Source organism: Chiloscyllium plagiosum, chromosome 19 (assembly GCF_004010195.1).
Source record: "Chiloscyllium plagiosum isolate BGI_BamShark_2017 chromosome 19, ASM401019v2, whole genome shotgun sequence".
Taxonomy (NCBI): Eukaryota; Metazoa; Chordata; class Chondrichthyes; order Orectolobiformes; family Hemiscylliidae; genus Chiloscyllium; species Chiloscyllium plagiosum.
The window spans coordinates 12,474,388-12,489,891 of NC_057728.1; the positions used below are offsets into that span (position 1 = coordinate 12,474,388).

General features: G+C 42.5%; 1 protein-coding gene and 1 long non-coding RNA gene across 5 annotated transcripts in view; both read left to right on the forward strand.

Moving 5' to 3' along the window:
- The first annotated feature begins 7,032 nt into the window (after positions 1–7,032).
- On the forward strand, positions 7,033–14,331 carry LOC122559525. Its single transcript, XR_006314448.1, has 3 exons — positions 7,033–7,590; positions 8,018–8,448; positions 14,227–14,331. It is a non-coding gene; the product is annotated as an uncharacterized LOC122559525 (long non-coding RNA).
- Positions 14,332–14,835: 504 nt separating this feature from the next.
- si:dkey-42p14.3 (EF-hand calcium-binding domain-containing protein 10) overlaps positions 14,836–15,504 on the forward strand; it is a 74,207-nt gene continuing 73,538 nt past the window's right edge. For 2 of the 4 annotated variants that reach the window (XR_006314446.1, XR_006314445.1), the window contains exon 1: positions 14,836–15,328. Coding sequence is in view for 1 of the 4 variants with exons in the window: in XM_043709127.1 (XP_043565062.1) it covers positions 15,226–15,328 (103 nt within the window). In the remaining 3 variants the exon portion in view is untranslated. The remainder of the gene's footprint in view (positions 15,329–15,504) is intronic. The other 2 variants (XR_006314447.1, XM_043709127.1) reach the window with 2 other exon arrangements.

A 15,504-nucleotide genomic window follows, 5' to 3' on the forward strand; every position in this document is an offset into this window, starting at 1 on the left:
CTCTGGAGAAGGAGCATGCAGTGTCCACCAATACCCTCGAGCTGTTCAGGGAGAAGTGGGCACCGCAGGGAGTGGAGTGTATTATTTCCCCCCTCCAACCCTATTTTGATTTAATCCCTGCCCTCCCCTTCACTTTTTGATCAGGCATCATTGCCCTTTGGTGAAAAAGGCATTGCATGTCACTGGCCACTTGGGTGTTTCCTTTCTTCCTGGTGGTGGAAATTGAATAAAGACTCGTACACTTTGTGTCTTTCACTGTGTCTCTACAGTTAGGCGGTAGTGTAGGGGTAAAAAGAAAGAAAAAAATGACACCAGGAGATAACTGCTATAGAAAATCACACTGTAGAATATCACTCGCAGAAAATGTCTATACCCCCGTTCAGTAGAAAGTTCACGTTACCCAAACAACATCCTCAATTCATCAATTGTGTTATAGCAAATTCGTGCTGATGAAACACATAGCAGAACGACCTGTAAACAATTACACTGCCTAATGACTCAGGAAAATAAGATACTGATTACACAAATAATTTTAGCAATGATATAAGGTGTAATTTAACTGGTGTAATTCCAAGAACATTTTGTGTGAATTTTGTGACTCATTCCATCATGGTTAAAAACCTGCAAGTGGAAAAGCTTTTTTTCATTTTTAATGCAACCTGTGCTTATGTCATAAAATTGACATTTGTAGACAATGAACTATGAATAAGCATTTGTAAAATATTTTTTAAATTGCAATGATAAAACAAGAAAAAGAATGTATAAGCAGGAGGTGAGAATTTCCTCAGTTTGGGTCACTGACTCCGAGCTGGCTGGCCACAGCCAGTGTACTGCGCACGTGGAGTCTCATGTAGATAGAATAGTGAAGAAGGCGTTTGCTTTCCTTTATTGGTCAGAGCATTAAGTAAAGGAGTTGGGAGGTCATGTTGCAGCTGGACAGGGAATTGGTTAGGCCACTTTTGGAATATTGCAATTTTGGTCTCCCTCCTATAGGAAGGATGTTGTGAAACTTGAAAGGGTTCAGAAAAGATTTACAAGGATGTTGCCAGGGTTGGAGGATTTGAGCTATAGGGAGAAGCTGAATAGGCTGGTGCTGTTTTCCTTGGAGCGTCAGAGTCTGAGGGGTGAAGTTATAGAGGTTTATAAAATCATGAGTGGCATGGATAGGGTAAATAGACAAGGTCTTTTCCCTGGGGGAGGGGAGTCCAGAACTAGACGGTATAGGTTTAGGGTAAGAGGGGAAAGATTTAAAAGGGATCTAAGGGGCAAGCTTTTCACACAGAGGATGATGTGTATATGGAATGAACTGCCAGAGGAAGCGTTAGGGGCTGGTATAATTGCAACATTTAAAAGGCATCTGAATGAGTACATGAATAGTAATGGTTTAGAGGGATATGGGCTGGGTGCTGGCAATAGGAAATCTGTCAGCATGGATGAGTTGGACCGAAGAGTCTATTTCCGTACTGTACAACTCTATGACTCTAAGTAAATAAAGTTTGACTTGGTGACAGGATACCGGCCTCTGTGCAGTTATTTCAGCATTCCTTTGTCTTTTAGTTCTGAGGACCTTCACAATCTGTTCCACTCATTCCACAACACCATTCCCACCATATACAGTATTAAAAAACACCATTTTCTAGCCACCTTCTGTTCTGGGAAGAGTCATTTCAGACTTAAAAGCTTAATTCTGTATCTCTCACTACAGATGCTGCCAGACTTGCTGAGTTTTCCAAACTCTTATTTCAGATTTCTGGTATTTGCAGTATTTTGCTTTTATTGAGAAAAGATTACTTATTTTTGGTTTAAAAGCATCAGAAGTTATGTTTTATTTCATTTAGGTAAAATCTCCATAGATTGAAAAGCTTTCGGTTTCAGTTCACTGAAGTCCTGGTTGAAATTAGATGCAAAAGCAGTTTCTCTGGAGAAAAATGTTAGTTGGGAACAATTAGGAAATAGGTTACTTAGTTTGGAAGTTCCAGACCAGAAGTGTTTAGCTACAATCATGAAGGACTTATTTCAAGCTGAGAGAATCTAAGCTCTATTGTGGGAATAATCCAGAAAAAGAATTTACTGGACCAGGAATTGAAGAAAGTAAGCAAGTCAAACCTATACATACAATACAAAATGTGTTTGAATATTGTGAAGTGATGGTGTTGGGATAAATGGGATTGTATTTTTAATGTATTTCACAATCTTCCACCTCATGTTTTATGTAAATAGCTTGGTTTATTCTATTCTACCTTAATTTATTTTGTCTCGTAAACTGCTTAAACTGCTAAATCCAAATCCACAGCACTGTATGCCTGTGTTTGTGAAAGACCATGTTGAATAAAAGAAAATAAAAATATGATCTATCAAGCAGATTTAAGTTTCAGATCTGACTGTCTATTACTTAAGTGAAGAACAACTGCAGAATTCCAGGGTGCAGAAGGATTTAAGTATTCTGGTGCCTATGTCACAAAAAGTTAGTATGCAGATACTGATTACAATCAAGAAGTCTAATGGAATGATATCTATTCATATGAGGGATAATAAACATAAAAATAAGGAAGTTATGCTTAGTTTACAGGAAATTTGGCAAGACCACATCTCAAATACTGTGTGCAGTTTTGGCCTCCTTATTTAAGGAAGCATGTCAACATTCAGAGGTTCAGAAAATATTTACAAAATTGATACCTAGAATGAATGGGCTGTCTTATGAGAATACATTGGACAGATTGAGCTTGTTTCCACTGGAATTGAGAAGAATAAGAGAATACTTAATTGAAGTATCTAAAATCCTAAATAGTCTTGTCAAGCTCGATGTGGCAGGGATGTCTCCTTTTCTGGGTCAGTCTGGAACTTGAAGGCACTGTTTTAAAATTAGGGGTTGCCCTTTCAAGATAGAGATGAGGAAAAATCTTCCTCTCAGAGAGTTGTGCAACTTTGGAACTTTGTCCCAGAAGGCAGTGGAGACAGGATCTTTGAATATTTTGAAGGTGAACATAGATAGATGCTTGTTAGGCAGGGGTAACAAAGGTTATCAGGGATAGATGAGAATGTGAAATTCTGAACACAAATAGATCAGCCATAATTTTACTGAATGGTGAACAGGCTACAAGGGCCAAATAGTCTACTTAGCTCCTATTAGTAAGTTCATATCATGTGAAATTACCTTGTCTGAATTTGTTTGCTAATCATATTGATCTTAAGGATATCATACCAAGCAATGCAAACCATAAATTTAAAAGTAGAAATGCCTTTTAACAAGAGCTTTGTGCATCTACTCATGAGGTATGATTCTCTTAGAATAGTAACACAGATTTCAATTAGTGCATTGTAGATATCACCCTGTTTATATCAAAGAGATTTAAAGGTATTAATTTGATGTTTACAGCTAGTTTCACTCAATGGCTTCACTCTAAGATTAGACATATGGCCACATTAGAACTTCTGAATAACGCACTAAAACAGATATCAAATACTACATTAAATAGCTGTTTCCTCCAAGTGATACTTGGCAGTGTCACAAACAACCAAATTCAAAAATTATACATTGCAAGAAACAAACAAGGTTGTGAATTAAAATCCAAAATTCATTATTATACACCTTTTTTTCAGTTCATATTACTTCATCATTCTTTCACTCATGCAAATGTTCAGTATACAATGGCATCTTTTCTAATAGATGAAGGACAGTATTCATGATAACAACACTAGTTGTTTCCTTTATCAATATAAATTCCAAAATATGTTCCTTTATGCATGCAAGCTCACAATTATAAGTCTCTGAAGCCACATCCACAAACAAATTATTACTGCCATTTCTTCAACATGGTCTACATCTGATGTACAATCAGATGACGGAGCAGTGTGAGATTTTACATTTTTGTTTGGTGGTCTTGGAATCAGTTCATTCAAAATCACTTGCTTAAGGTTTCCGGGTGTGTTTCATTATGTTTTATGATGCTTAGTCATGACTGGATCAAAATATTCTGGATATCTTGAATATCCAGGTATTTGACAAATTTCAAGGTGTTCCCATTGTCAGAAATTTGCAGACATTTTGTATTCCCCAAATAGCCAGATTTTGCAGAGCAAGAACTCCACTAAAGCAATTAATCTTTCTAAGATTTGCTGTCAATACATTTGTTCTTGTTTTGAGGTACATGTTTTCTTCATCCTCGTTTTCTTGATTATCAATTGTAGTTCAAGATTTTTGTTTCCATTTCTGAAAATGCTTGGAATGTTCACTATTTGTCTTGTTTGCTGCTGGAATTGCAGCCATTTATTTTTCCAATATTTTAAACCTTTATGAGAAAAGAAATGATAAACCAAATATTATTGTGAAGCAGCTTGCAACCGAAGCAAAACACAGAGTCCTTTGACATGGAATATCATTGCCACTTATGGTGAAATTCTTCTCCATTGACAAGTTTCTTTTAGTAATTAATGTTAGTTAAGAATTCTCTTTGATTACATATCTCTAGCAAAATTAAATTGCTAAATTTGTTCTGGTGCATGTTCCACTAAGATTGATCACACACCTTTAAGCCAAGACACAGGGCACAGTTCAAACTGGAGACAGGTTCATGTTCTCTCAAATCTTGGTCTTGTCAGAATTCATCTTATATTTTTTGATTCGGCATTCTCAACTTCAATTTGTGAGACTGCAGGCAAATCTGTCATTTCAGCTTCAGTGCTGCGGCTATGTCTTGATGTAGCAGACAAAGATACCTTTTTTGAAATTTGTCCATGGGATGTTAACCTGAGGCTAGCATTTATCCTTAGTTGCCCAGAGGGCAATTAAGAATCAACCACATTGCTGTGGGTCTGGAGTCACATGTAGGCCAGGCCAGGTAAGGGTAGCTGGTGAGGGCATACTTGGAGTACTGTGTGCAGTTTTGGTTTCCTTCTTTGAGAAAGGATGTACTGGTACTGGAGGGGGTGCAGAGGAGGTTCACTAGGTTAATTCCAGAATTGAGGGGGTTGGCTTTGAAGAGAGGCTTAGTAGATTTGGATTATATTCATTGGAATTCAGAAGATTGATGGGGGGGAAAATCTTATAGAAACATATAAAATTATGAAGGGAATAGATAAAATAGAAATAGAGAGGATGTTTCTCCTGGCAGCTGAAGATTAGAGGGAGCAGATTTAGGACTGAATTGAGAAGGAATCTCTTCACCCAGAGGATTGTTAATCTATGGAATTCCTTGCCCAGAGATGTTGACTCTACTTCAGTAAACATTTTGAAAGCTAAGGTAGATATTTTTGAACAATAAAGGAATTAAGGGTTATGGTGAGAGTGCAGGTAAGTGGAGTGGAGTCCATAAAAAAATTAGCCACAATCTTATTGAGTGTCAGAGCAGGCTCGAAGGGCCAGATGGCCTACTCCTGCTCCTAGTTCTTATGTTTTCATTCCTTCCCTAAAGGACATTAGTGACCCAGATTGACAATGTTTACATGGTCGCCATTAGACTAGCTTTTAAAATTCAGTCCTGTATTTTTGTTGAATTTTATAACCACAGTGAGATTTGAATCCATGTCCCCATGACATTTGCCTGAGCCTCTGGATTACTAGTCTCGTGATTGTACCAACACCCCATTATCTCCCCAAAACTTGGGAGGGAACCTTTTCTCTCTTGTTCTTTTTTTTCTCTTTTCAGCCTTCCGTTTACAATATTGCACTCCAGAAGTTTATCCTATCTCTATTTGAGCTGCTTGGATTTGCTGTGACTGGCGGAAGCTCACCACCACTACTTATCCCAGTCTGTTAGGAATCCCCTCTTCTTTGCCATTTTCCTGTTCCAGCTTTTACTAATTCTCAGATCTCCATTTCAACGGATGCTGCTGGACTGTGAGCTGCTCCCAGGACAGAGGAGCATTAAGTTCTCCTGCTGAAGATCACCGAGAGAAGATGTTTGACTGGGCTAAAGGGCCACTAAGCCACTTAGTTAAAGTGGCAGAACCAACAAGCGCAAAGACCATGAGCAATGCTAGGAGTGTGCCAAAAAGGAGAGCATCAGTGAGCAAACGTGGACTGGGACGACGGCAGAATAAACTGGATGGGACATGGGGGGACATAAGGAGAGTGCTATTGGAAGTTTAACAAGCATGGCTGTTGTGAGGTTAGGAAAGAGCTGCTTCAGAAAATTGTAGAGGGCCTGAACTGAAACAAAATAGAGCTTTAAACTAATTTCAATGAGTGTGGAAAGTTCTTACTATCATTTAAAAGCTCAGTGTAGTTTCAGTTCTGTTTCTTTTTGCCTCAATCCCAATCCTCCAAATCTTGCTGCCCTTCACAATTGCCTGGATTACCTAATTCTGAAGAATTACATTCTGAGGAAGGGTCACCAGACCCTCAATGATAAATTCTGATTTCTCTTCATAGATGCTGCTTCAGATATAGACCATGTTGAAGAAATGACAGCAATCATTTGCTTTGTGGATGTGGCTTCAACATTTATAATCTGCTAAAATCTTCCAGCAATTTATGCTGTTGTGTCTGGATTACCTAATGTTTGTACCATCCCTGCTCATAGGTAATTTTTAGATAAAGGAATTGTTGAACAATTGTGCAGTCACATTAGCCGTGGTTGGAAACAGCAGTAACCAAAATCATTCTAATTTACTAAATGACAAATATTTTAATATTAGATGTAATTTATCACAAATGAAATGGTGACTAATCTACAGTGCATAGTAAAAGGCAGGGGAGATTTTCCTTTCAAAAAGTCAAAAACTGCAGATTTACTTGCACGTTTGGCTACTTGCCTTGGTTTTTCTGTTTAAAAGGAGTTATACCTAATTAACACTTTTGAACAGGCAAAAAAAACTTCAATGTCATAACAAAGAGATGTGGATGCTAGCGATTTCAAACGAAAGCAGAAAGCGCGAGAGAAACTCATCATCTACAGAGAGAGAGAAAAACTGAGTTCCACTCCACTGACCCTTCGTCAGAATGGTTTACGAATGTGATTGGCTTTTCACGTCCACCGAATACAGAATAGTAAGTGAAAACTGAATGAGTCACGTCCAAGGCTACGATGGAGCGTTAGTCCTGAGCAGGGCCACTTAATAGGCAGCTCACAGTGAGAAGTCTGATTGCAAAGTTCCCTCAGGAAGCAGGTTTCGGATGGAGGGCGGCACTTGGTGCTGCACAACTCACAACAAAGAGCATGTGAGCTGGAGCGTGCAGGGGCGAAAGTAACCCCGGAAAAGGCTTAGGAGAAAAAGTACGTGACAGAAAATATACAAATGAAGTACACTATCAAGAAAGGATCAGTTTTCCTCAGCCTGTCAACAAAATAGATTAGTGTGCTGCTCAGAACGACTGAATGAGAAGCAAAGACAGAGAGCAGACGCAGCAAGATATTCCACAGCTCAATATTGGAATCAGGAACTGAGTTGAGACGAAAGACCTGATATCGTCAGGTTCCCCTCCCGGTGACTCTTAAGACAGCACAGAAGCCTGTTATTGGTGCTGAGAGTCTGAGAGCAGCGAAGGAAGCTGGGGAGCTGTGCCCCAAGCCTGGGAGCAGGAGAGCTCAGACTGTCCTGAACAACATGACCAGACACCCCTGGGAGTGAGTGACCAGGACTGGAATTAAGGTACAAATGACAACTGCATGGCAGCTTCTCCAAAGTGGATGGACGGATGTGAGAATGGCTTGGTTCGAGTTTGGTTGCAGTATGGTTCTGAGTGTTCAGCCTGTTGGGATTTGGCTCCTGGATGACAAACACTCAAGACATTAGCCGCTGCAGGGAGCTGTGTACAGCAGCGCCCAGCGATCTCACTCACACCGAAACCCGGAAGTTGCGAGTTATCTCTCAGCGGCCTGAAAAAGCAACAGGGAAGAGCTGCTCATGCGGCTGTGGTGTCCCTATCTATGGACTAGTTCAGATTCCATCTGCTCCGGAGATGTGAATAGGATGATTAGAAAAAATATATAAAGCGACAGAGAACCGGCTCTGTATCTCATTTGTTTAGGCAAATTGTGCAAAACCAGACTGCTATAAACATTGATTTTATTTTTAGATTCCCTACAGTGTGGAAACAGGCCCTTCGGCCCAACCAGTCCACACCGACCCTCCGAGGAGTCACCCACCAAGACCCATTCCCCTTAAGCACCGAATGGCCACATCAGCGGACCTGCACATCTTTGGACTGTGGGAGGAAACCGGAGCGAATCCACGCAGATACGGGGAGAATGTGCAAACTCCACACAGTCACCTGAGGTTGGAATCAAACTCAGGCCCCTGGTGGTGTGAGGCAGCAGTGCTAATCACTGAGCCATCCTGCTATTTCTGTCTGGTATCTACAAGTGCAGAGGCTGGACTCCATCTAACCAGTCAATACCAATACACTGTATGCACGTTTCTGAACAACTAGAGGCAACTTCCACATTATTTCGATTTCATTCGGAGCAAAACCACAGGCGTGCACATATCAACGGGTCAAACACCAAGGTTTGTGCTCATGACCGCTTGCCCCCTCCAGTGTTCAGAGATCTATTTTAAGGTCACATTAAGTAGCTTTAAGAAACAGAAAAAACCATTGACTATATTTAGGGGGTTGGAGTCAATGTCTGCTGAAAATGTGTTGCTGGAAAAGCGCAGCAGGTCAGGCAGCATCCAGGGAACAGGAGAATCGACGTTTCGGGCATAAGCCCTTCTTCAGGATTCCTTTTCCAGTACCACACTCAGGACTCTAATCTCCAGCATCTGCAGTCCTCATTTTCTCCAAGTTGTAACCACAGCATAACACTCATACAGTTCTGTTTAGATCATAGACATATCAATGTCTTTTGTCTGAAATGTCGATTCTCCTGCTCCTCGGATGCTGCCTGACCTGCTGTGCTTTTCCAGCACCACTCTAATCTTGACTCTAATCTCCAACATCTGCAGTACCCACTCCCGCCTATATCAACACTGAGGATAATTCAAACTTGTGTTATAATCATTTTTTTTTAAAACTGGGAACCCGTGTTTAGCTGCCTGTTTAGCAATCTTGCTTTGTGGGCATGAATGCACAAATTTACAGAATTATCCTGGTATAGAAGGAGGCCATTTGCTTTCTGAGAATATTCATACTGCAAAACTCCTGCCTTTTTCCAGTAACCTTGCACATTGTTTATTTTTCAAATATTCATCCAATGCCTCAATCAATCTTCCCTCCACCACACTGGAGGCAGTGTATTCCAGATGCTAAGTAGACACATTGTGAAAAATATTCTCTCACCTTGCATTTGCTTCTTTTACAAAACACTTTTAAACTATGCCCTCTGACTCCCAATCCATTTACCAACCAGAACAGTTGCTCCCCATTAACTCTGCCCAGACCCCTCACGGTTTTCAAAACTTCTATCAAATCTCCTCTTAGCCTTCTTACCTGCAAAGGAAACACTACCAACTTTCCAGTCTTTCCTCAGAAATGAAGTTTCTTGTCATAGAGATGTACAGCACGGAAACAGACCCTTGCGTCCAACTTGTCTATGTCAACCAGATATCCCAACCCAATCTAGTCCCACCTGCCAGCACATGGACCATATCTCTCCAAAATCTTCCTATTCATATACCCATCCAGATGTCTTTTAAATGTTGCAATTGTACCAGCCTCCACCACTTCCTCTGGTAGCTCATTCCATACACGTTCCACCCTCTGTGTGAAGAAGTAGCCCCTTAGGTCTCTTTATATCTTTCCCCTCTCACCCTAAACCTATGCCCTCTAGTTCTGGACTCCCTCACCCCAGGGAAGACTTTATCTACTTATCCTATCCATGCCCCTCATGATTTTATAAGGTCACCCCTCAGGTTCCAGCGTTCCAGGGAAAACAGCCCCAGCCTATTCAATCTCTCCCTATAGCTCAAATCCTCCAACCCTGGCAACATCCTTCTAAATCTTTTCTGAACCCTTTCAAGTTTCACAATATCCTTCCAAAAGGAATGAGACCAGAATTGCACGCAACATTCCAAAAGTGGCCTAACCGATGTCCTGTACAGCCACAACATGACCTCCCAACTCCTGTGCTCAAACCTCTTGACCAATAAAGGAAAGCATACCAAATGCCTTCTTCACTATCCTATCTACCTGCGACTCCACTTTCAAGGAGCTATGAACCTGCACTCCAAGGTCTCTTTGTTCAGCAACCCTCCCTAGGATCTTAACATTGAGTATATAAGTCTTGTTAAGATTTGCTTTCCCAAAATGCAGTATCTCACATTTATCTAAATTAAATTCCATCTCCCACTTCTCAGCCCATTGGCCCATCTGACCAAGATCCCGTTGTAATCTGAGGTAACCTCCTTCACTATCCACTACACCTCAAATTTTGGTGTCATCTGTAAACATACTAACTATATCTCCTATGTTCATATCCAAATCATTTATATAAATGACGAAAAGTAATGGACCCAGCACCGATCCTTCTGGCACGCTACTGGTCGCAGGCCTCCAATCGAAAAACAACCCCCCACCACCATCCTCTGTCTTCTACCATTGAATCAGTTCTGTATCCAAATGGCTAGGTCTCCCTGTATTCCATGGATCTAACCTTGCTAACTTGTCGAATGCCTTACTGAAGCCAAACATATCACATCCACTGCTCCTCCCTCATCAATCTTCTTTGTTACTTCTTCAAAAAACTCAATTAAGTATGTAAGACATGATTTCCCATGCACTATGCCATGTTGACTATCCCTAATCAGTCCTTGCCTTTCCAAATACATGTACGTCCTGTCCCTCAAGATTCCCTTCAACAACGTGCCCACCACCGACATCAGTCTCACTGGTCTATAGCTCTCTGGCTTGTCCTTACCACCTTTCTTAAATAGTGGCACCACATTAGCCAACCTCCAGTCTTTCGGCACCTTACCTGTGACTATCGATGACACAAATATCTCAGCAAGAGGCCCAGCAATCACTTCCCTAGCTTCCCACAGAGTTCTCGGGTACACCTGATCAGGTGCTGGGGATTTATCCATTTTTATGTGTTTCAAGACATCCAACACTTTCTCCTCTGTAATATGGACATTTTTCAAGATGTCACCATCTACTTCCCTACATTTTGTTTAGAGTCATAGAATCATAGAGATGTATGGCATGGAAACAGACCCTTCGGTCCATGTCGAGCAGATATCCCATCACAATCTAGTGCCACCTGCCAGCACCCAGCCCATATACCTCCAAACCCTTCCTATTCATATACCCATCCAGACGTCTTTTAAAAGTTGTAATTGTCCTAGTCTCCATCACTTCCTCTGGCAGCTCATTCCATACACGTATCACCCTTTGTGTGAAAAAGTTGCCCCTTTGGTCTCTTTTATACCTTTCCCCTCTCACCCTAAACCTATGCTCTCTAGTTCTGGACTCCCCCACCCCAGCGAAAAAACTTTGTCTATTTATCCTATCCATTCCCCTCATGATTTTATAAATCTCTATAAGGTCACCCCTCAGCCTCCGATGCTCCAGGGAAAACAGCCCCATCCTATTCAACCTCTCCTTATAGCTCAAATCCTCCAAACCTGGCAAAATCCTTGTAAATCTTTTCTGAACGCCTTCAAGTTTCATAACATCTTTCCGATAGGAAGGAGACCAGAATTGCATGCAATATTCCAACAGTACCCTCGCCAATGTCCTGTACAGCTGCAACATGACCTCCCAACTCCTGTACTCATTACTCTGACCAATAAAGGAAAGCATACCACATGCCTTCTTCCCTATCCTATCTATTTGCGACTCCACTTTCAAGGAGCTATGAACCTGCATTCCAAGGTCTCTTTGTTCAGCAACACTCCCTAGGACCTTCCCTGGAAATGTATATCTTCCACGTCCTTTTCCACAGTAAACGCTGATGCAAAATATTCGTTTAGTATCTCCCCATCACCTGCGGCTCCACACAAAAGCCGCCTTGCTGATCTTTGAGGGGCTCAATTCTCTTCTGAGTTACCCTTTTGTCCTTAATGTATTTGTAAAAACCCTTTGGATTCTCCTTAACTCTTTTTGCCAAAGCTATCTCGTATCCCCTTTTTGCCCTCTTGATTTCCCTCTTAAGTATACTCCTACTGCCTTTATACTCTTCTAAGGATTCACGCAATCTATTTTGTCTAAACATGACATGTGTTTCTTTCTTCTTAACCAAACCCTCAACTTCTTTAGTCATCCAGCATTCCCTACACATACCAGCCTTTCCTATCACCCTAACAGGAACATATTGTCTCTGGAGTCTCATTATCTCATTTCTGAAGGCTTCCCATTTTCCAGCCAGCCCTTTACCTGCGAACATCTGCCCCCAATTAGTTTTTGAAAGTTCTTGCCTGATACCATCAAAATTAGCCTTCCTCCAATTTAGAACTTCAACTTTTAGATCTGATCTATCCTTGTCCATCACTATTTTAAAACTAATAGAATTATGGTCGCTGGCCCCAAGGTGCTCCCTCTCTGACACCTCAGTCACCTGCCCTGTCTTATTTACCAAGTGTAGGTCAAGTTTTGCACCTTTTCTCGTAGGTACACCCACATATTGAATCAGAAAACACACTTAACAAATTCCTCTCCATCTAAACCTTTAACACTATGACAGTCCCAGTCTATGTTTGGAAAGTTAAAATCCCTGACCATACTCACCCTATTATTCTTACAGATAACTGAAATCTCCTTACAAATTTGTTTCTCAATTTCCCTCTGACTATTAGAGGTTTATAATACAATCGCAATAAGGTGATTATTCCTTTCCTATTTCTCAGTTCCACCCAAATAATGTCCCTGGATGTATTTCCGGGAATATCCTCCCTCAGTACAGCTGTAATGCTATCCCTTATCAAAAACGCCACTCCCCCTCCTCTCTTGCCTCCCTTTTTATCCTTCCTGCAGCATTTGTATCCTGGAACATTAAGCTGCCAGTCCTGTCCATCTCTAAACCACGTTTCTATGATTGTTATGATATCCCGATACCATGAGTTCATCTGCCTTCCCTGTTAGGCCTCTTGCACTGAAATAAATGCAGTTTAATTTATCCTACCTTGTTCTCTGCTTTGTCCCTGCCTGCCCTAATTGTTTGACTCCCTTCTTTTCTCAACTGTTCCACTTAAACTATTCTTGTGAATTTCTCCAATGCATTCATATCCTTTCTGTCATATGGTACTCTGCACTGTGCTGCAAAGGTAAGGTCGCCATGGTCCCTTGAGACAGAAAACTGGTGGTGGTTTAACCTGAGCATTGCCACTCCTCAGTTGAAGCAAGTGGTTGAGAAGGAGAGTCCTTCATTGTAACCTCGGCTGGTACAGAAATCAAACCCACACTGTTGCCATCAGTCTGCATTGCAAACCAGCCATCCAACCAGCCAAGCTACCTTCCTGCTAGTATGTGATAAGTGCAATTTATTGCAATATTTTGGCAGTTCAACCTGTAAACTGCAGTGGTCAAAAAGATAATTAAAAGTCCCTGCAGAAACCTTGTCAATAATCTCATTGTCTAGTTCTTGCCATATGGGACATTAATAACTGCAGAACAGGATATAACTAGTTCACTGTTTTTTTTATTTAAAAGAGTAAGAAATCATGAAGTATGATTTTATCCCCATGAAAGTAAATTTGCCACATTAGTCACCTTACACGGGAGTGCCCTTACCAAGCATAATGCATTGGGCTAGAAATTCACCTATCGGACAGTTGAGTTTTTAGATTAGATTACGTTCCCTACAGTAGGGAAACAGACCCTTCAGCCCAATAAGTTCACACCGACCCTACAAAGAGTAACCCACCCAGACCTATTCTCCTACCCTACATTTACCCCGACTAACGCACCTATCACTATGGGCAATTTAGCATGGCCAATTCACCTGACGTGCACATCTTTAGATTGTAGGAGGAAACCGGAGCACCCGGAGGAAACCCACGCAGACACGGGGAGAAAGTGCAAACTCCACACAGACAGTCACCCAAGGCAGGAATCGAACCCAGGTCCCTTTCATTTCATTAATTTCATTAGTTATTTCATTACCTACTCATCGGATCCAGTATCTGACATTTTCTGGAAGTCAATGGCCTTAACGTTCTTTAAGTCTATTTTCAGACATGAGGAGATAGTCATGTTTCACTCCCATGTCTGCTACTCTGCCAGTGCCTTTGCTGTTGTCTTTCAGCCTGCCAGTGCAGACTCTGACCATCCAATCCAAAGCTGGGCCTTTGAAGATCAGATATCTGGCTAAAGGTGCCGAAGCTTGAATAACTATCTGTAATCTCTTCCAGAAACCATGCTGCAGTCATTGAAATAGTGATCCATTGGAAGGTGAGGACATGCAGGGAGGGGCACCTATCAGACAGACGGAAGGATGAATAATTTACTCTAAACCATAATACTCAGAAATGAAAATACTGGACCTCCAATTACACAAAGATAGGAGGGGAGGTAGTGTGCCTGCCTCTGAGGCTGAAAGCCCAGGTTTAAGTCCCACCTGCTTCAAAGGTATGTCAAAACATGTGTGTATAGATTGATGAAAAATATGCACAAGTTTGGATTTATGTATCTGAAGTGTCAGTTTTCACTGTTTTCTTTTTCCTCCGAGTCTTTGAGTGTCTGAATGCATTGGTGGATAAAGATGCTCGGGAAGTTGGCAAGATTTCTGTTGGCAGCTTCATTGTTCAGGATGTTGGCAAAGAAAACAATGTGAATGGGGAAGCGGAGGATGGTGAGGGGATGGAGGATGGTTGAGGAGAAGGATGGTTGAGACGATGGAGGAGGATGGTTGAGGAGGAGGATAGTGAGGGGTTGGAAGATGGGGGGATAGTTGAGAAGGAGGAGATGGAGGATGGTGAGGAAGATGAAATGGGATGGGGATGGAGGATAATGAAGAGGGTGAGGAGATGGTGGAGGAGGATGGAGCTCTGTTCTTGGGTGGGGAGGGGATTAAAGACAGCCCGAGGAGCTGGGTCTTTCCTGGGCATAGCCCCCACCACCCCCCCCAACCCTCTTCCATTCCCTCACCATCCTCATCTGCCTCAGCACCCTGTAGCCTCCCCGCCATTACAGCCCATTCTCCGCCGCTGGGTCTCCCTCCGCCCGCCTCTGGCCCTGCCACAGACTTCCACTGCCCCTGCTCCGGTTGCCATGGTGACCCTCCCTCCTCCGCTGCCCCGGTAGCCATCGTGAGCCCCGCCCATCCCTGCCCCAGTTGCCATGGTGACCCACCGCCCGCCCCTGACCCGGTTGCCATGGTGACAATGCCTGTTTACCGCTGACGGACTGACATGGCGTCCCCTCTGGAGCGGGAGGCGGCCGAGTACCTGACGGAACATCAGATCCTGGAGCTGCTCGACAACCTGGTCAGCATGTTGCTGTACGAGCGGCCAGGTGAGTGGCTAAGGTGGCCATAGAGGGCCTAGGGCCCCGGGCTCGCTGGCCGGCATCGGCCCTGAGGCGGTCCCAGGGCCGCGACCCCAGCGGCTCCTGTCCCGCCCCCGCCTCATATCACCCTCCCCCGCCCCATATCACCCTCCCCCCCTCCCACCCCACATCCCCCACCGCGA